The sequence below is a fragment of the Acinonyx jubatus genome, chromosome A3 (assembly GCF_027475565.1).
Source record: "Acinonyx jubatus isolate Ajub_Pintada_27869175 chromosome A3, VMU_Ajub_asm_v1.0, whole genome shotgun sequence".
Taxonomy (NCBI): Eukaryota; Metazoa; Chordata; class Mammalia; order Carnivora; family Felidae; genus Acinonyx; species Acinonyx jubatus.
In genome coordinates, this window is record NC_069388.1 from 97458735 (window position 1) to 97480810 (window position 22076).

At 36.4% G+C, this 22076-nt stretch overlaps 1 protein-coding gene across 3 annotated transcripts in view; it reads left to right on the forward strand.

Moving 5' to 3' along the window:
• The window catches only part of DNAH6 (dynein axonemal heavy chain 6), a 245633-nt gene that overhangs the window by 60811 nt on the left and 162746 nt on the right, over nt 1-22076 (forward strand). For 2 of the 3 annotated variants that reach the window (XM_053200826.1, XM_015075839.3), the window contains exons 5-14: nt 409-676; nt 3535-3669; nt 3759-3879; nt 5264-5381; nt 6908-7076; nt 9275-9391; nt 11125-11325; nt 13887-14007; nt 17139-17290; nt 18121-18273. In XM_053200826.1, the coding sequence (XP_053056801.1) occupies nt 409-676; nt 3535-3669; nt 3759-3879; nt 5264-5381; nt 6908-7076; nt 9275-9391; nt 11125-11325; nt 13887-14007; nt 17139-17290; nt 18121-18273 (1555 nt within the window). Of the gene's footprint in view, nt 1-408; nt 677-3534; nt 3670-3758; nt 3880-5263; nt 5382-6907; nt 7077-9274; nt 9392-11124; nt 11326-13886; nt 14008-17138; nt 17291-18120; nt 18274-22076 lie in introns of those variants that run through there. The other variant, XM_053200827.1, reaches the window with a different exon arrangement.

The window sequence follows — 22076 nt, forward strand, 5'->3', positions numbered from 1 at the left end:
ATAACTATTTTGTTCTGTGATGAACTGGGCATATTTTTTCAGCTTAATCTGGGTCTTGATTTGAATCTTATTTAATTCATCTTTTCTTACTTTGATCTTTCTCACAATTCTTTCAATACTGAGTAGTGTAAAACTCTTTTACATTATTATTGAATAGTTTCTAAACAGCTAATAATAAAAACTTATTTTCAGGTACCTAAAATAAGTACAACTATTTTTTAAACAGGAGCTCCTCTTTCTTTTCTTAAGTAATTTATTCAATCTAAAAATAGTTTGTTAGAATTTTTAACAATTTTAAATAATATGTTTTTTCAGAAATGTTTTATCTCTTTAGAAAAAAAATCAATGCAATTGCTTGACTTTGTATTGAATACTTTATTTACTTGCCTCAATTTTATTTGTTCATAGAGTTGTAAGTTATGAGAACATCAATAAAAATGACTACTATACTATTAGCAAAAAAGCCATAACACACATTTATAATGAGGACATTGAGTATATCAAAACTGATCGATGGGAACAGGAGTATCTATATCACAGAGAACTCACTAAGATTCCCATATTTGCACTTTTCCGGAAATGGAAGGCTTTTAATGTGTGGAAGAAGAATGTCCGTTCCAAGAAAATCAGTGGTTGTCGACAATCTCTACAAAAAAATTTGTTCATTGTTAATCCTGTACGTATTTTTAATTATATTTCAAAAGACTTACAGAAAAACAAAATGTGAATCTATTACAGGTATTGGTATAGACTGTCCTTGAAATAGAATATTTCATCTTTTTAAGAGAATTTTCATACTGTCTTGTCATTTAAGAGTCTGGCAGTCTAGCAGTGTTTTTACATTTTAACTGGGGTTGCAGAATGCAAAAGTATAAGAAAAGAGTTGCACAGGTCCCCTTCAGTTAGAAGCAGCCTCAGAGGTTTGGATTCATGGCCCCCTTTGTTGCTGATCAGGAAAATGGTATATCCTCTTGAGCAGAGTGGGCTGGCAACCCTTATTACCTCCTTTTATCTTTGAGTCACTCTGGACTTTATGGTCCAAAATAATTGGGGGACCTGTTTTCATGGGCCAGTGCTTCCCAAGGTATCATACCTATACTTTCCTCTACCATGGATTCAGACCCTAGGGAAATTTTTAATCTTTACTTTGCAGAATGGGGTAATCATAGGAAAAGAACTGTTAAAGAGTATGTGGCCATATTTAAAATCTCTACCCATTCACTGAATTTCAACTTGCATTAGAAGTTTTCTACTTGTGGAGTGCCCGTCCAGGTCATGATCGCAGAGTTCGTGGATTTGAACCCCGTGTCAGGCTCTATGCTGACAGTGCGTAGCCTGTCCTCTGTCTCCCTCTCTGCCCATCCCCCACTCATGCTCTGTCTCTGTCTCTCTCTCTCTCTCTCTCAAAAATAAATAACATTAAAAAAATTAAAAAATAAAGTTTTCTATTTGGCCCTTGGGAATAAACTGGAATCACCATTACCGTCAGGGTCCTCAGCTGTCTATTTCTATGACACTGAGTCACCACCCTTTCAAATCAGAAGCCTCAAGTTTGCTTTTTTACTGCTCATTTCCTTCACTTTCATATGTTGATCTGAAAGATCATTATCAAGATGTCAGTTACACCAAGGAACATTAAAAGTCTAGGGCTAACATAGGTATTAGTGCAAAACAAATGTATGAGATGTGCTATTTCAGGTCATCCATCTCATCAAGCATTCTGGGTTGTAGAAAATATTCTAGTCCTTCTTGATAGTAAGCTCAACTCCTAGACCTCTAATTTCATTAAGGATCCATCAATCATTTGAACCTATTTTATTATCTTTTTACCACCTTTTATCTTTTGCCATGTTCTGGGCACTATACATTTCATAAGTTTGTTACTAAGTATATAAAATAGTTCTTCCTGTATTCGTCTCTAAGATCACCTCGATTGATCCTTAAGGCTTGTTCTCTTATGTGCTGACAGTTGTCGTATCTGCCTACCATTCATACCAATAGTGCTTTGACCTTGATAATATCTTCTCTTAAATGTAGCCCTGGCAGACTAGAAAGTTCTCATCCATTTAAGCTTAGATTGACCTAAATAACAGACCCATTGTGTTGGTTTAAATGTCTATTAGATACTATAATTATGCAATGCTTATCACTACTCTTACATTTACAATTAGTTAATTAGGAGGACTGATTTGCCTAGACTAGGTTGAAAGGATCAATGTGGAGAATATATTGAAAATATCTGAAATATTTCTTTTCATGATATTTTTTAGTAACAAACCTTATTGGCACCTGTGCCTACATTTCCTCTTAACAACTTTATTGAAATATAATTAACGTAGTGTACAATTCACCCATTTAAGGTATACCATTTGGTGGTTTTATTACATTCACAGAATTGATTAACCATCACCACAGTCAATTTTAGAACATTTTCATCACTCCAAAAAGAAACCTTGTTTGGGTACCTGGGTGGCTCAGTCGGTTAAGCATCCAGCTCTTGGTTTCAGCTCAGGTCATGATCTCACAGTTTGTGAGTTCGAGCCCTACATCAGGCTCCACATCGATGGTGCAGAGCCTGCTTGGGATTCCCTCTCTTTCTCTCTCTGTCTCTGTCTCTCCCTCTCTCTCTGCCCCTTGTCTGCTGTCTCTCTCTCTCTCTCTCTCTCTCACTCTCTCAAAATAAATGAATAATTTTTTTTAAAAAAACCCTATTATCCATTAGTGGTCATTCTATATTTCTCCCCATCTCCCCCCAATACCTCCCCGGCTCTAAGCAACCACTAAACCACTTTTCGTCTCTGTTGGATTGCCTATTCTGTACATTTCATGTAAATGGAACCATGTAGTATGTGGTTCCTTATGGCTGGCTTTTTTCACTTAGCTTAATGTTTTCAGCATTCATCTATGTTATAGCATAGCATTTCTTTTTATTGGCAAATAATACGTTGTTGTATGGATATATATATTTTATTTATCCATCCATCTACTTCCATTCATTGTTCCAGTCCACAAATAAATAGGTTCTTAATAGTGACTGAGTTTTCTTTTTCAGCAACTTGTTAAATTTAAAGTTAAAAATTATAACTTAAAAAAATTTTTAATTCAAAGTTGTCTTGGGATTTTATGTCAAAGCCTCTTAGATCAGCAAATGGGCCTCTCCATTACCATGGTGACTGGGCATTGTAGTCCTTAAGATAACGCAATGAATCTTTTAGTAGCCATTCATCATACATAGTGAAATTTAAGATATTTCCCAGTCCTCTATTACTTACCCTCAATTTCTTAGCTAAAAGACACATATTCAAGATAAAAAGATAGACATTCAAACAAATTAAGTCTGATAATTCAAAGAATGCTTTTAGAAAAATTTCAGATGTGTTCCTGTTTAATGTATGCACTTTGGAGTTGTAGCTAGAGTTAACATATAGACCTATGTATTTTCCTTAATAACCATTCTTGCTTTCCAAATATTTTTATTCTTTTAAAAGACGGGTTTTTTTTAACTAAACAATGATAATTTTTATTTTCATTCAGCATTTGCGACCGGCTCTTCTTAAAATAAATGAATTATGCTATAACTTGAGTTTTATCAGACTTTGTTATATTGAAAAATGTCATACTTATACCCTGCAAGAATTTAAGACCACACAAATCATATGGTTAGAAGAGGTAAGGAATTTTTGTCTATGGTTTTGAGATTCTTTTTTCTATTGTTGCTACTTTGCTATTGCTAATTATACATATTCATCAATGTCTAGGTGACAATGCGCCTAGAAGAATTTCGAAATGAGGCAAAAGTTGTGGTCAGGAAGGCTTGTCGAATTGCTCTGCATGCCGCAGGATTTATTCCTGATGACTGTCAACATAAACCTGTTGAGGGTATGAAGGGGAAAAAAAACTTTGATAGATCAGAAGTCATGGCTTTCTAAAAAATTAACTCTTTTTTATTCTACTTTTCTTAAGTTCAAATAATGATCCTATTCGTCAGGATACTAGTCACAGAACCTTTGTTTCATAAGCACTTTATGGTGGAATCAGGGACTCTTTGCTTAAAGTTATGTCAAGCCTACCACAACAGACAATAAGTTTGTCAAAATTAAGCAACTGGATGGATCTCAGGTTGGCTCCAATTGACATGAACTGTAAAGGATAACTAAAATTCAGATGGAAAAGGAGGATAAAGCTGTTCCTGGGAAAGAGGTAGCATGGTACACAGATCAAACCCTATTACAGGGAATGTTAATGAATTGTCTGCAGTCTTTCACTGAGTCAAAATCCTTTGATAGGGAATTCTTTTGGATAACTGGGCTATTTTCTAGAGTTTGAAACATCTCATTAACCAAGCAGTTTGTTATTTTTGAATTTTACCTATCTTTTTAAAAATTTTAATTCCAATATAGTTAACATACAGTGGTATATCAGTTTCAGGTGTACAATATAGTGATTCAGCGATTCTGTACATTACTCAGTGTTCATCATGATAAATGTACTCTTAATCTCCTTCACCTATTTCCCCCATCCCTCCACTCAACCCCTTCTGGTAACCACCTGTTCTCTATATTTAAGAATCTGTTTTTTGGTCTCTTTTTTCCCCTTTCATTTGTTTTATTTCTTAAATTCTACAAATGAGTGAAGTCATTTCATATTTGTCTTTCTCTGACTGATTTATTTCACTCAGCATCATCATCAGGGAAATGCAGATCAAAAACAAAATGAGATTATCACCTCACACCTGTCAGAATGGCTGAAATCAAAAACTCAAGAAACAAGAAGTATTGGTGAAGATGTGGAGAAAGAGGAACCCTTGTGCACTGTTTGGTGGGAATGCAAACTGATGCATTTTGCCACAGTGGCAAACAGTATGGAGTTTCCTCAAAAAATTAAAAATAGAATTACCCTACAATCCAGTAATTGCACTACTGGGTATTTACCCAAAGAATGTGAAAACACTAATTCAAATGAATATATGCACCCCTATGTTTATTGCCACATTATTTATAATAGCCAAATTATTAAAGCAGCCCAAGTGTCCATCGATAGATGAATGGATAATGAAGATGTGGTGTGTATATACATATGTATATATATATATGTACTTTTGATATATATATATATATATATATATATATATATATATACACACACACACACAATGGAATGTTATTCAGCTATATAAAAAATTTTACTTATTTTTTAATCCATATTGAAAGAAATGGAATTTTTACACAAGAATTCCTGTTGTTGTGTCTTCTGTTGTTCTTAGATTATTGTAAAATGCCAGATGGTGAAGGTCTCACTGAGTTGCCTGCTTATTCAGACTCTGAGAAAATGACATACACAGAGCAGGCCAGCAAAAGGCATCACTGCATGAGGCTAACATGGTAAATTATTATTCTTTTTTTTCTTTCAAGAAATATTAGAGCATCCACCCTTCTCAAATTTCATTAAAAATTGAAGCCTTCATCACAGGATTCACTAATAGTGATGAGGGATTAGGGGGATATGGTAACCTGAATGCATGCCCAGAAGCTCACCCATCTGACTTTCACTCAGCAAAGCAACCACAGGAATGGCAAGATGGTGGAGGGTGGAAGACACGCCCAAGGCCAAGTGCTTCTCTTTGATCTCTAAAGCTTTGTTTCCTTCGAGCCCAGCTTGGAGCATGAAGTAGGCTGTGGTAAGGAGAAGTCAGGTACATAGAGATTTGTGGGCGTCCTCCAGGGGACCCGGAGAGCCCACTACATCTGTTTGGTCACTAGAGACTACAGGGAGTTCTTTGCATTGCCACACAAAATTCCACCCTCTCCCTGTGGTGGGTTTTGCATCTGGGAGACCAGGGTGGAAAGTCTTCCTTCTAGGGCCTCGGCCAGATCATGACATTGTTCCAGAGTTTGGATTTCACATCATTCTAAAACCTCATCATTACAAATAACTTGCAAACAGGGCAAGTGGCTCAGTCAGTTAAATGTCCGACTTTGGCTCAGGTCATGATCTCACAGTCTGTGAGTTTGAGCCCCATGTTGAGCTCTGTGCTTACAGCCCAGAGCCTGGAGCCTACTTCGCATTCTGTGTCTCCCTCTCTCTGCCCCTCCCCTGCTTAGACTCACTCTCTCTCTCTCTCTCTCTCTCTCTCTCTCAAAAATAAATAAATAAAAATTTAAAAACATTTACAAATAACTTGCAAACAAAATCCCCAAACATTATCTGAAAAATTTTGTGTGGCATTATAAAACAGTTATTGTTATTCAGTGCCCACTAACTTAGTCCAAGTTTGACAGCTGTCTATTTAATAAACCTTAACTGTGTACTAGTTTATATATGAAATAACATGATAGCACTGTCTGTGTCACAACAGAAGTAAATGAAGCAGTCCCTGAGGCCACCATCATAATACAGGTAACAGAGGCCACTTGGGGCTTCACTTCAGTAGAATGAACATTTATTTTAAATGCCTAAGTAAGAAAATAAAAATCTGCATCTCTGGGTTAGCAGTTGCTGTCAAACAACATTTATTCAATAGCAAAAGTTTCACAATTTTACCATTAGAATGTCACAGATGTTGTATATTTTCTGATTTCTTGTTTAAAGCATCTTTCAAAAATCTTATGACCCTTTTGGCTAGCTGAGGTAGGTATGTTTTCCATACCAACTGTATTGCTCATTAAATATCCTTTTGAATAGTTAGAACACTCAGCTAAATTAATGCTATATATTTGAATATATTTGTGTTTTAAAATGAAGAATGTCCAAGAAGAACTCTTCTGGACAATAAGTCTCTGTTATTATAACATAAATGGAAATTCAAAGAGAAATTATGATTTTTTAAGTGTGAATATTTGGTTTACTGTCACTTTCAAAAATAGTAGTGAGTATAGAAAACTGAAGCTGTATTTTTTTTCTTTTCAAGCTTTATCCGTCTAAATGACTATCTAATTGAGAACACAATGCACATCCTAACAGTAAATTCTGTTAACTCTCTTTTGAATTATCTCACTGACAAGCTAAAACGAACACCTTCAGCAGATGTCATTCAGAAATGGATTACTGAAGAGAAGCCTGACGTCACTGATAAAAAGGTATATTTAGACAAAATTAAGAAAATTCACAGGTCAGCATTTATTGAGGAGTGCTTACTATGCATATTATGCTATTTCCTGTGTACTGGAAGTAGCAGGAATGCTTAGAAGATTTCACAGGATAATAAGAGCTTACCATATGCACTTGAAATGGCAAAATGAAAATCACCGTATGAACAAGTAAGAGAAAGCATCCATTGTGCCAGATGTCTGTCTCATAGAAATTTGCTATAGGCTATTCAGGTGTACATTGGACAAATATTTCTTAAGTACCTACTATGTACTAATCCCTATGCTGGGTGTTGGGTATATAGTGATGAAAAGCATAGAGAGGATGCTTGCCCCCTTTAATAAAGCTTACAGGTTGGGGGTCATTGTGGGCATAAGCTGGCAGACAGAAGCAGGGAAGGTGGTATAAATGAAAGAGGTAAGCAATGGTTTAGAGGTGAGAAGAAGCAAATCATGGAAGCAAGTCTTTGTGCTTTGAGTAGATAGCCTCTATCTTAGGATGTTGATCTTAGAGACACAGATTAATTTGAGATGTTTGAGATGAAGCGCTACAACTTTTCTGGTGGCTGAGAGAGAAATCATATCATCTAATATCCACGTTTCTCAATAAGCTTTCCCCCAGCTCCATCCCAGATAGTAGCTCCATGCTAGATACCTAAAACATAACAAAACATGCATACCTAGTTTCATCAGTCTTCCTACCCGCACTTATCAACTCCCCCCAACCCCTCACCCCAGGAAACCCAGTTATGAAATTTCAAGGCTGGATGTTCTTTGCCATAGTTTCCCTTTTCTCCAAACATTGAATTTTAGTAGCATATTCTTTTTTTATTACTTTCTCTCCTCCCCTAATCTCAGTTCCTCCTTTTTCTAAATATCTTTATATTTTGAAAGTAACATTTATTTTTCTAATTATAAAAGTAATATATGCTAAGTGAAAAAAATGGGAAGAACACAGAAATATACAAAGGAAAGCATCCTCTGCTTTCCAAAGATAACTATTTCCAGTGGGAAGAAGGGTATCATACTTTACTTGCTGCCTTATCACATGCTTTTTCTACCTAGCAATATATTGTGAAAAATCTCCTGAGTCAGTATGTACTTTTCCATATAATATTCTCACACAAAAATGTACCTACTGTACATCTTCTAAATAATTTTCTATTGTTGATCACTTTCTCAGTATTCCAAATAATACTGCAGAGAACATCCTTGTCCGTACATTTTTCACACATCTGATTTTTCCCCTTAGAAGAAACTCCTAGATGTGGAATTGTTGGGTCACAAATATGCTTACTTGTTAAGCCTTTTGATACTGATGGATTAACTTGCCAGAAGGTTTTGTGTTAATTTATAACCTTCCCAGCAATGTTTGACAATGAGCCACAGGCACACTAGATATTATCATCCATTTTCATTTTGGTCAATATGATGGATGTAAAGTAGTATATCACTGCTTTCAATTGTTATATTTCTTTAATTGTCACCCCAGTGCAGGGATAAGAGCATAGGTCTGGCACTTAATAACCAGTATGTCCTGGATGAAATGTCTTACCTTCTTCAGATCCTATTTTTCTCATGGGGGTAATAATGATACCTGCTTCATATGGTTGGTGTGGGTACATGAATACTTAGCACTGTCTGGCACACAGTGAATGCTCAATAAATATTGTTACTGAGTTAACTATCAGGAGTACGAGAACAAGGAGAAGAGTGATTGATCACTTGTATATTCCTTTTAAAAAATGTCAGATCATGCCCTTTGCCATTTTTCTATTTAAGTACATTTTTATTTTAATATATATTTATGTATCAATGGTTATATTGTTAGTATACATTTCTATTGAGTATATCAAGTATATTTCTATTTAAATATTATCAACTTTCTATATTCTGTGTTCACTACTGACATATTTTTCCAGCTTGTTGTTTGCCTTTCCATTTTGTTGATAATGTTTTTATAAGGAGAAGAGTTTTACACTGTTGAATCGTCTTTCAATGTTTGCCTTAATTTTTTAATTTCTATGGTAATATTCACTGAAAGACATGCCAACATTATGAAATCAATTAATTGTATAAGCTTCAGTTTACATGCCTCTTGTAATACAGAGGTTTTTGTTTTTGTTTTTGTTTTAATCTTCCACCTTGGTTCTTACATCTTTTTAACACTGCAAATATGCTCATTTCAGGGGGCCTCTGTGGTGGAAAAGCAGGAAGAAGATGAGTCTCTCATCCCTATGTTTCTCACAGAACTGAGTTTGACAGTCCAATCATTACTCTTCGAGCCTTCTTTGGAAGACTTCCTGGTGTGTGTTTCTTCAGATAGCATCCATGCATACATAACTTTTTGGAAAATGAAGCAACTGTTTCACTGTCAAATGATTGGCAGGATTGCTGTTGTCACTTTTCCAAAATGATTAGAAGAAAATGAGAAAGTATTGTTCTATGCACAGTGTTACATCTACATAAAAAAGATCTAAAAGTTTAGCACGTTTTCTTTAAGTTGAGACAGATTGGGGGCTTGGTAGGGTGTACCATCAAGAGAACATATTCTATACAAAATTTAGCATTGACTATGGTAAGGACAACTTTTGAAATCTTTTTAGGTGTGCCACATCTGTGAAAAGTTTATTTTAGTTATCTATTGCTGTGTAACAAATTACCACAAACGTGGCAGCTTAAAACAACAGCCTTGTGTTTTCTCAACTTTCTATGGGTCGGAAGTCTGGGCTCATCCTCTGCTTCAAAGTCTCTCCAGGCTGCCACGCAGGTATTGGCTATGATGAGGTCTCCTTAGAGGCTTGGCTAGAAAAGGATCTACTTCTAAATTCCCTCAAGTTGTTCAAACAGCTCACCTCTATGCAGGTAGAGGACTGAAGTTCCTGTGTTCTTGAGGGATGTCAGCAGGGGACTACTCTTAGATCCTAGAAATCACCTGCAATTCCTTACCATGTGGCCAACTCTATAAGCAGTTTACAATATGGATGTTTACTTCTTCAACATCAGTTGGAAAATCTCCTTTGGGAAGGGCCCAATCCCTCTTTTAAGGATTTTCACCTGGTTCAGTCAGGTATACCCGGGATATACCTTTTCGATTAACTCAGAGTCAACGGATTTGGGACCTTAATTATATCTGCAAAATTCTTTTAACTTTCTCTTTTTTAAGTGTATTTATTTATTTTGAGAGAGAAAGCAAGCAAGCATGTGCGGGGAAGGGGCAGAGTGGGGGAGGAGAGAGAGAGAATCCCAAGCAGGCTCCACACCACCAGCACAGACCTCAGTGCGGGGCCTGAACCCATTAACCCTGAGATCGTGACCTGAGCTGAAGTTTGACACTTAACTGACTGAGCCACCCGGGTGCTCCTCCTTTAAGTTTCTATATAATGTAGCCCAGTTGTGGAGAGTGGCATCCCATTGTATCCACAGGCCCTCCATCCCTCCATACTCAAGAGGAAGGGATCATACAGTGCATGTGCACCAGAGGGAGGGAATCTTGGGCGCCATCACGGAATTCTGCCTTCCACATTTGTCTATACGTATAGATTAGTAGACCTATCAGGATCTATGTTTCCTGGTATACTGTACCACAATGGCACTAGTAACCAGGATCTCTAGATTCCAGTCTTGACTTAACAGTTAATGGCTATTTGACCTTAGGGAATCCGCTTAACTCTCTAGGGTTCGTTTTATGTATCTGTAAGATGAGAAGACAGATGAGTTTTAAGGCTGCTTCTAATTCCAGCAGTCCATGATTCTGTGATTTATCAGATAGGTTATTTTAGGATACTTACATGGACAAGCAGACTGCTGAGCTCCCTATGGTTGTGACCTCACTCAGAAGCTCCTGTGGAGACACTGGGTTCTTAGGTCCCTTCTTGGCCAGAAGATTCGTGTCCTTCACATGATTTGTATGTACTCAGAATCAACACAGTATTTGGCATGGTTGAATGAGTTATTTATTTTAGCATTTCAGAAAATTCAAAATTATTCATAAATATAACCATATATGCTTACATTTATGTTTATGTTTTTCTAACAGGCTGGTATTTCAGATGCAGTTAATCAATTTCAAAACACTGTGCTATCAGTTCCTAATCTTGTACCTGATACATATTTTGACGCTTTTACCAGACCTTACATTAACAACAAACTTGAAGAAAAAACTTGTGGATTTGGTCCAAGCCTATCAGCAGTATTTGATGATGATAAGAATTTTCACACAATTATCCTTCAAATAAAGGTACATTTACTTTTACTAAAACTAATTTATTGTAGTCTCAATATTTAAGAAATTGAGTAATATAGTTCCTTTCTTATCTTTAAACTGAATGCTACTTAACTTCTAAATAGTAAAGTATTTCTTTTTAAAGCCCTGGTATATCAGAGCACTGACTATAGGAAAGGATTTAGAAGTACAAATTATCTGAGGTGGCTTCACTCCCAGGGGAGAAAATAAGGTTAAGAAGGAAGAAGAGGCGTTATTTAAACATTGGGTGGCATAGGGGAAATGAAGCAACTGGTGAAAATTTAAGGTCCTACAAGACAAAAGAGAACCAAAAAAATCAAAGTATACCCAATTTTTCCCCACCACCAAAAAATTTAAAAATCTGTACATTGCTACACTGACAGAATAGAATACCCTTGAATTATAAATCCTATAAATCACTTCAAATCCACAACCTGAAGAAATGAAGATATATTAAATTCATGTAAAACTACTACAAGAAGAAAACAGAAAGAGAAGATTAAAAGATCTAATGAATGCTCCTTCCTTTCCTTCCCAAAAAACCATGAAACAAAAGCTATGCTACCAACTAAAGTAGACATCCTCAAACAAGCATTTGAATTATGTGTACAATCACATTGAATAAAAAATTCAAAATCAGAAATGGGAAATAAAAAGACAAAATCATCTCAGAAATGAAGCCTATATTATGTGGTGACCAAGGGAAGATAAACTCAAATGAAAATTTAATAATTAGAAGAATGATAAGAAAAATGAGAATGGAGGAAAGCCAGAAAAACAAGAGAATGAAAATAAGCTAGAGATACAAGTAAAAGAGAGAAAATAATTGGAATAGAACAGGCAAAGAAGAAATAATATACATTTAATTGGAGTCTCCAAAGAGGACAAGAAAACATAGGGTAGAGCAAACATTTATAACTGTAGTCCAAGAAAAGAAAACCTGAATCTGTACTGAAAGGGCCTGTAGAGTACCTTGGAAAATTGACCCAGAGCAATCAGTTCTGTCATATATCCTCTTAAAACTATTAGCTTTTAAAGCTCAACACACAAAGGTCAAAGAACTTACAAAGTAAGAGAATTAGACCAGCATCAGACTTCTCAGAAACAGTGTATAAAGCAAGACAATAATAAAACAGCATTTCTTAATGAAACTCAAGGGAAGAAAGTGTGAATCAATAATTTTTATCTATTCAAGATAGTTTTTCAAGTATCAAGGCCATAGAAGGGTCTCCCTGGGACAATTTGGCCATTAAAATAAATACTGATTACAAAAGTATCATAAACCCTTGTGGGGCACCTGGGTGTCTCAGTAAGTTAAATGTCTGACTCACAATTTTGGCTCAGGTCATGATCCCACAGTTCGTAGGTCTGAGCCCTGTGTTGGGATCTGTGCAGACAGTGCAGAGCTTGCTATGGATTCTCTCTCCCTCTGTCTTTGCTCTCTCTCTCTCCCAAAATTAATAAGTATACTTAAAAAAAAATAAAAGTATCATAAATCCTTGAATAAAATGGAGACACATTAGTCCATATTGTGAATGAAGAAATGAATTGAATGAGAGGGGAAAGCTTTTCCTTAGAGCAGAATGTCAACTAATAAATGTAGAAAGAAAACATAAAGAAAAATCATGATGGCTATCATAGAAACAGTAAGGAATCTCCAATTCATACTAAAATGAGTATGTAAAAGTTCAGTGAGAAACAGTATTTTGTCTCAAAACAGTATTTTGTCTGTATATAAGGTATTTATTGATTTCAGAGAGAAAATAGTAAGTTTGCAGTGATGAAGCCTGACAGACGCCACCTTAACTAACATGTTAACATCTCGGGGACAAATTGATGTTATGTGCCTTCTGTGATGCACTGAGAACATATATCATTTCTGTGGTATTATTACCAAGAATGTATAACTGAAATTATGCATTATAAGATATAACACATACACACACACACACACACACACACACACACACACACACATGAGATACTCTTCAAAATGTAAAGGTCATTTAAAAAATGTAAAACCCTTAAAAGACAAGGGTTGAGGGGTGCCTGGGTGGCTCAGTCGGTTAAGCGGCCGACGTCGGCTCAGGTCATGATCTTGCAGTCCATGAGTTCAAGCCCCGCGTCGGGCTCTCTGCTGACAGCTCAGAGCCTGGAGCCTGTTTCGGATTCTGTGTCTCCCTCTCTCTGACCCTCCCCCATTCATGCTCTGTCTCTCTCTGTCTCAAAAATAAATAAACGTTAAAAAAATTTTTTAAAAAAAGACAAGGGTTGAGGAGTTGTTTCAGATTTAAAAAATTATAAGTATGCTTCATTTTAATCATAAAGAACAGTTTTCAAAAGTCAGATTTTAAGATGTGTTTTTTCTTTTACTTCATAAGAGAATCCATTAACTGCTCTTTGACATCAAGGATGGTATCTTCCCTTACTTATGTATCCCTAGGGCAAAGCATATTGTTGGACACAGAGAAGGCATTTGTGTTAATTTTAGTTATATTGAGTTGAATTCTGCTCAGGAAAAAAAATAATTTTATTTGTTTATTTATAACATTTAGGAAACCATACAAGCAGCATTTGAATCTGCCCGATTATATGCAGCTACGTTTGAAAAGTTCCATATATTCTTCAAGGAAAATGAAAGTCTTGATTTACAAGCTCTTAAACTTCAAGAACCTGGTAAGTTTTCCATTTGTCCTTACTAATTATTTTTGAGAGGGATATCGAGGTTTATAGTAGTCTAGTTTCTGTTTATTTGTGTATAGTGACAGAAATGATGACCAAAAAAAGTTGGCCTGATAAAAGACAAGTTTACTCATTTCTGGCTTATTTTCTGTAGAATTACTTTTTACCACATCCTCATAGTTGGTATGATTTGATAAATTTACTAAGATTATCTTAAATTTACTAAGATAGATTTAATTTATCCTGGAGAATGTGGCATGTGCACTTTAGAAGAATGTATATTCTGCTGTTGGATGGAATGTTCTATGTATGTCCATTAAGTCCATTTGTTCTAAAATGTGATTCAATTCCATTTCTTTGTTGGTTTTCTGTCTCCATGACCTATTCATTGATGATAGTAGGGTATTAAAGTCCTCTACTATTATTGTATTCTTGTTGATTTCTCTCTTAAGAGCTGATAGTGTTTGCTTAATACATTTCAGTGCTTGGATGTTGGGAGCATATATGTTTATGATTGTTATATCTTCTTGATCTATTGGCCCCTTTATCGTTACATAATGGTCTTTGTCTCTTACGATTTTTGGATTCAAGTCTATTTTGTCTGGTATCAGTATGGCTACATCCACTTTCTTTTGGTTACTGCTTGCTTAGAGTATCATCTTACACCTCTTCACTTTGAGTCTATGTTTTTCACAGCTGAGATGAGTATCCTGAAAGCAGCATATAGTAGGGTCTTATTTTTCAATCCAACCACCCACTCTGTGCCTTTTTATTGGTGAGTTCAATCCATTTACATTTAGGGTGATCATTGATATATGAGGACTTACTACTGCCATTTTATTTTTGTTTTTTCGTTGTTTTGTATCTCTTTCTCTCTCTTTTTTTCTTTGTATTTTCTGTTTACCTTTTTAGTTTGGTGGTTTTCTATGATGAATTGGTCTGTTTCTCCCGTGTGTGTGTGTGTGTGTGTGTGTGTGTGTGTGTCTTTCTTTGCTTTGGATTTTTGTTTTGTGGCTACTGTGAGGTATTGTATAAAATGTCTCATAGATAAAATAGTCCTTTTTCTGTTAGTAGTAATTTATCTTCATTTGCCTATACAGGTTCTTTTATTTTCCTCCTCCCCTTCTATATTTATGTTGCAACAATTATCTCTTTATGTTCTGTGAGTTTCTTGCCAAATTATAGTAGCTATAGTTATTTTTAATGCTTTTTTCCTCTAACCTTTATACTATAATTGTTTAACACCCTATTCTAAAATAGAGTTACAGTTTTCTGATTCTATTTATCACCTTACTCAAAGTTTCGTGTATTTTTTCATTTCAGGTAGACAAAAGCTCCTTTCAACATTTCTTGTAAGGGAGGTCTAGTAGTGATGAATTCCACTCACTTTTATTTGTCTTAGATCTTTATTTCTTCTTTATATCTGAAGGGTAACTTTGCTAGATAGAGTATTCTTGGCTGGCAATTTTTGTCTTTCAAATACTTGAATACATAATTCTATTCTCTCCCAGCCTGTAGAGTTTCTGCTGAGAAATCTGCTCATAGTCTAATGAATCTAGTAGTTCCTTTGTAGGTTACTTTCTTTTTTTCCCTGGCTGCCTTTAAGATTCTTTATCATTGACTTTTGAAAGTTTTGTAATAATATGTCTTGGAGATAGTCTTTTTGTATTGAGATAGTAAGGTGATCTATTAGCTTCATGGATTTGTATGTCTAGTTCTTACTCCAGGTTTGGGAAGTTCGCAGCCATTATTTCTTTAAATAACCTCTCTACCTCCTCTTTTCTTCTGGTGTACCCATTATTCTGGTGTTGACTCTCCAAATAGAGTCTGACAACACTCATAGGGTTTCTTCATTTTTTAAATGTCTTAGGATTTTAGGAGTTATCTCTCCTTTTCCACCTGAATCAGTTCTAGTCTACTCTGTTTCTAATGCTTGGATCACTATTCTGAATGATAATTACATGATACCATGAAAAAAGACTCTGTGTTCAAATAAGTTTGGAAAATACTAGACCAAGCAACATCATACAGGTTTCTTTACCAGAGGACTTCTCAGATTACTTGATATCTCATTTTGTCAGTTCTCAAAAATACACATATCTAAACCTTCTGAAATGAGTAGGATAGATAATTGTTGACCCTTTTTGTGTTATAAGGAAGCTAAAGCTCAGAAAGATTAAGTGACTTACACAAAGCCAAATATGGGTTAAAGACTTGAGTTTAGGTTTTCTAACACTGCATGTTCTTTACGCTATGTCAAACTTCCCCTTATATTCAGGAGAGGAGTTGACATGAGTAAAGACAAGAATCAACACCCTTTTCTTTTTGGAAAAGGGTTATATAGAGAGAACAGGGAATAGTAAGGAAATCATTCTGACTCAGGTGGAAGAAGCACTTGGATATAAAGTTAGCTAATTTTTTACCAGCTCAGAGCATACAGGATTTTTAAAGACAAGCAAAGTAGTTTAGTATTGCATATGTATTAGAAGGAGCTGTTTTTGACCAACAGTATGATACAAATGTATTCAAAGGTAATCAGGCCTCCAGTGGTTCTAGATAGATTGGAGAAGGGAGAAAATGAAAATGGGAAGATTATCAAACTGCAGCTGTGGCGTATGGCAGATTCACATCAACAAACGCCTCAACCATGATGTACGAACAGGGTTGGCAGACAGGTGTTGGGAAGAGGAATGGAGATAACTTCAGCTATGCTCAATCTCTTGTATTTTAAACTTTTGTTGTAAATGTCCTCAAAATGGTTTACATGGAGGTGCCATGTGGAAGAACCCTTCCAGTAAGCCCAACTTCAAACCAACCTGACTCAAAAATCCAGTCCATTCCAGACTAGACCCTCTAATGCAGTTACAAATTATTTTTATCTTCCATCTCTTAATAGGAGCCATAAAACATATTTACATTATTGACTATTAGTTTTTTTAGTATAAGATAAGATATAAAGCATTATGAATTAACATTTTGAAGTTACACATGGAATTCTGCATTAGGAAAATAGCATTATAAATATGTATGTAAATTTATTAATGCAATGATTTTTACCATATTCATAATAACCCTTTAAAATTTGATATGATATATTTTATGCCTTATATTATAATTTCATGTAGATGTTAAGTTTTTTGGAGAACAACTGGAAAAATACCACAGACAGCACAAGGACGCAATAGCTCTAAGACCCACCAGAAATGTAGGATTGCTGCTCATTGATACAAAGCTGCTAAAAGAAAAACTAATTCCATCACCTTTGCGATGCTTGGAGGTAATTATGAACTAGGAAACATTTTGATTGTAGTCTGTATAATTATTTTATAATTTTTCCACCACAAATAGCCTATCTTTATTTTGTAGTATTGCAAATGTTGAAAATTAACATAACCTACTGAGCATCCTTAATATCTAAGAAAAGTCTCATATTCTCTCTGTCCCAAGCATAGTAGGCTTTCAGATGAGGGAAGGAAGGGCACTTACAGGCCTCAGAGTAGCCTCTTATTCCCCATTCTGTTTTTCTTTGTTGGAGCATTTCAACACTTCCTGCAGAAGAGATATTACTATAACAGCTCAGTGTCCCCATGGGAATGCTGGTTGAGGTCAAGTTTAGGACATCATTTCCTGCTCTGAAACTGTCCCTAAAGATCTGATTATATTTTGGTGAATTGTAGAGGTGAGGAAATTTGTATTGATCCTGAAATAATTTTGATGTCTTCCTTTGGAGCCAGGGTATACCTATAATATTCTCAAATACCTCCAGTGAGACAATGGTATAGAGCAGGGATTGGCAAACCATACCCCACAGAGTAAATCCAGTCCACCATCTGTTTTGTACATACAACCATGACAGTTTGCTTTTGTATTACCTATGGTTGCTTTCTCACTACAAGGGCAGAGTTGAGTAATTGTAACAGAGATGGTATGTCCTACAAATCTAAAATATTTACTATCTGATCCTTACAGAAAGCCTCTGCTGACCCCTAGTGTAAATGACAGAAGACAGAGCCAATATCTGCTAATTTAATTAGGATTTATTTAAAATATTTATTAAAGTGGCAATATTTAAATAGTTATGATTTACATTTTCTTTTTCTTTCCTAGGTGCTAAATTATATGCTTCCTTGTCAAAGCAAGAAAAAGGTGGATGCCATTATCTCTGAGGCACAAGATGCAGAGTATAAACTTGAATTTGTTCCAACTACCACCATAGAATATGTTAACAGCTTAGTGTTTCTTGATGAAATTCAGGAAAGGGTAGGTTGATTTTTATATGACTCAACATTCCAGACCTTGTGGTAGGTAAGGAAAACAAATAAAAATTGAGGGACTGAAGGTCAACAAACAGCTATCAAAATATTAGAACACTTTCAGACAATATAATTGAATACCCTACATCACAGCAATAATGGCAGCTAACACTGATCAAACTCTCACCACTAGTCAAGAATTGCACTAATTTTTTAAATATATATTACATTTTTAATCCTCACAAAAACTTAAGAAGTGTAGATAATTTTTATTCTCATTCCATAGATGAGGAAACAGACACTAAAAATGGTTATATTGTCCAAGATCACAAAGCTTGTTACATGGTAGAGCTGGGTCTACCCAGCTCTGGGTCTCTGACTGCAAAGTCAGTGCTCTCAATCATGGTTTATTGCAATTCTTCTTTGTGATCAATGATCGTGGAATTGTAATCTATATATTGGTCATAATGGAAGTCTTGACCCTTAACCCATATCTTCATGATAGTCAAGAACCTCACCATTAAGAATAAAACCCAATTCAAAGTAGCTTACATAGGGAGGTGGAGGTTGGGAGAGAAGAGTAGATATGGGACTCAAGTGGTGCCGGTGATAGGGTCATCTCTCTCTCTCTCTCTCTCTCTCTCTCTCTCTCTCTCTCACACACACACACACACACACACACACACACACTTACTCTTTTGTTGATCAGCCCACTGGCTCTTTCTCTCTCTTTCTCTCTCTCTCTCACACACACACTTAGACCTTTGTCTCCCTTATTTCTTTCTCTCTAGAAATTTGGTTTCCTCCCCACAGGATCTTCCCTGTGACAGGCAACCTAGCATTTAATTTCAGTTGTCATTTTTCATAAGCTTTCATTCATATCAATTGACATTTGAAATAGAGGTAAATTATTTTCTTAAATATCTGGAAATTGAAGATATGTTACAAATAAAAAATGTGCACTGAGTACGATAAGTCATTAACCACTAGATAGTCTGTTACCTATTCTTAACAGTAAAGGCTGTTTCATGGTCCCATAAAACTAACCATTTTTGACATTTTTGAATTTATTTTTATATTGAAGTATAGTTGACGCACAATGTTATCTTAGTTTCAGGTGTATAACCCAGTGATTCACTAATTTAAATGTAACAATTTTGTTTCTCATTTAAAGAAGCTCATCTTCACAAAAGGGCAGGTATTGTGGCTTTTCCTCAGATGTACATATATATTATCTCAGGAGTCTAGAGATGCCAATTTGTAGTCAATTTGTAGTCATTAAGGTGCTTTGGACAAATAACTAAACCTCAATGAGCTAGCTTAGGCCAAGGGGGCCCTATTTAAGGATTCAGTAGTATGGAACCCTACCCCTTCATCAAAAAGGTAAGTAGGCTTAGGAATTTACCAGAACCAGTAATGAGAAGACTGTAGGAAATCCAGGTAGTTCTTTCTCTCCAGCCTTTCTTTCTGCATCTCTCTAAAGATCTGATCTGCTTCTCTTTCTCTACAGACTTGCTGCTTCTGCTTCTTCATCCCACAGCAGCAAACATGGCTGACAGCAGCTCCCGTTACATACTGCAAGTCTAGCCAGCCACCAAGAGAGAGAGAGAATCTCTCTCTCTCCCCCCCCATATTAATTTTCAATGTCTATTAAATGCATTCAGCCTCCCACCTCCATCCTGTTATGTAAACTATGACGGGAAGTTAGGATCACATTGCAGAGGGTAAATTTGTCTCACTCTGTTGTTTCTGAACAGGAGACTTGATGCGCCATGCAGAAAACCCAGACTGTGTCCATCCCCACCAAGTTGTGTGTGCATTTCTGGGTGTTGTGTTGGGGAGGCAGTTTCCCTTAGGGAGACGTTCTCCATACATGAACAGTTTTTTTTGGAACTCAGAAAGTGTAGTGAACACCCACTTACAGAGGACAGGGGTTACAACAATGAGTAAACCTGCCTTCAAGGAGCTCAGAGTCTATAATGAAAGCAGATAGTTATTATATAATATGTATAGGTACAGGATACTGTTGTAGGACTGGGAGGAGTTGTGGTCATTCTTGGCTATGAATCACAGAAGGCTTTGTGGAAGATGGCATATTCAAGCTATGTCCTAGAATACATCTACTCAGGATTCCAAGGAGAGGGAAACTGTGTGCAAAGACCCGAGGCAGCATGACAAGAGCAGGATGTGGCAATTGGTACACGATGGAGAAAGGGTGCTTGGTAGAGAAAGCTGATAAATTGTAGCTAAAGCTATATTTTTCAAGGATAGGAGAGAAGGAATGGATTCTAGTAAATTTACTTAGTAGAATTGAAAGGACTAAGCGGGCAACTGAACGTGGGGACAGCAAGAGAAGTCTATGACTACTCTTGGATATCTTTCTGCAGGGAACAGGGATCATTAACCAGTATGAGTGGGGTAGGCCACATAATCACTGTCTGACCAGGCCAATTTTGAGAGTGAATGAGGCACTATTAATCATTCTGCCAGGATATTAAGTGTAAACCAAGACGCTCTCAGAAACATGGACATATGTTTATGCCAAGTATAGGAAACAGGAAGATGAACAGATCTTGGTGTACAGAAACTTAGTTCTATTTATTACTTGTTTAAGATGTTATTAAGATGTTCAACTTTGGGTTGTAAGTAACAAAAACTCACATAGTTAGCTTGGAAAGATGAGAACATTTATTCTAAGTTTGCAGGGTTATCTTCTGGAATCCAAAGGCATGCATAGAGCCTAGCCTTAAAAGAGGATAGGAACTTAGAACTAGAGAAGCATAAATAAACCAGAAAGGCCTTTCTCTTTCCGTCTTTCATCTCTGCTCCTCTCTAGAATGCTGGTTCTGGAGGGGTGGGCCCAGATCAGCAGCATTAGTATCAGCAGGAAACTCAGAAATGTATATTCTCAGGCTCCACCCTAGATCTTCTGAATCAGAAGCTCAGGGGAAGGGCTCAACAATCTGTTGAGCAAGGTGATTGTGAATCTCAAGCTAATGGTTGGGAACCATTTCTCTAAAAGCCTCTCTGCAGTTCTCTTCTCGTGTCAACGACATGCTTTGTTTCTACATGGAAACAAATGGCCTCTGCCAACACCTACTGTCTAATTCTTCCCATGTTCAGAGAGAGGGCAGACTCAGCCCAGTTCATGAAGTCCCAGTTTTGTGCTGCTTGGTTCAGCTTGTGGCCAGGAGGTTGGGTCAAGTTGTCCAAACATGGCTGCTCCCTGTATAACCATGTGGCAGAGTGGAAAAGAGAAGGCTTCCCCCAAAACCGGAGAGTCCCTTCCCACAAAATTAGGAAAGGCACTGTCCACTGAAGGTGGGACATCAAAGCGAAGATGTTTAATAGTCAGTTGAAGGTAGTAAAAGTATTTATTAAAGGATAGTGGGGAACACGCGGTCAGAACCATGACCTGTGCACGCCTCAGGAGCTGCTCTGGACAATCCCTGCTCAGCACACATGTCTGGAAGCTCAAATGTTACAACTAAGCACCCTGATGGTACATGCTGTCTCTGAAAACTAAATATTGGCACTGTTTACTGTTTAATGCTTGGCAAGAAAAGAGAGAGAGAGAGAGAGGGAGAAAATAAACATTTATAAGAGTAATACTAACTGTGCTCAGCTCTGAACAACCTACCTCCTGGGCCTGATTACCTGTATTGTAGCAATCACTGTATTTATCACTCAGCAGGGTTCAGCCAGTTTGATCGTAATGTTAAGCATATGCCTCAGGTGCTGGCTATGAATGTGTGATGTTCATAGTGCACAGTGGCTATCTCCTATTAGATAAAGCTGAAAGGGAATATA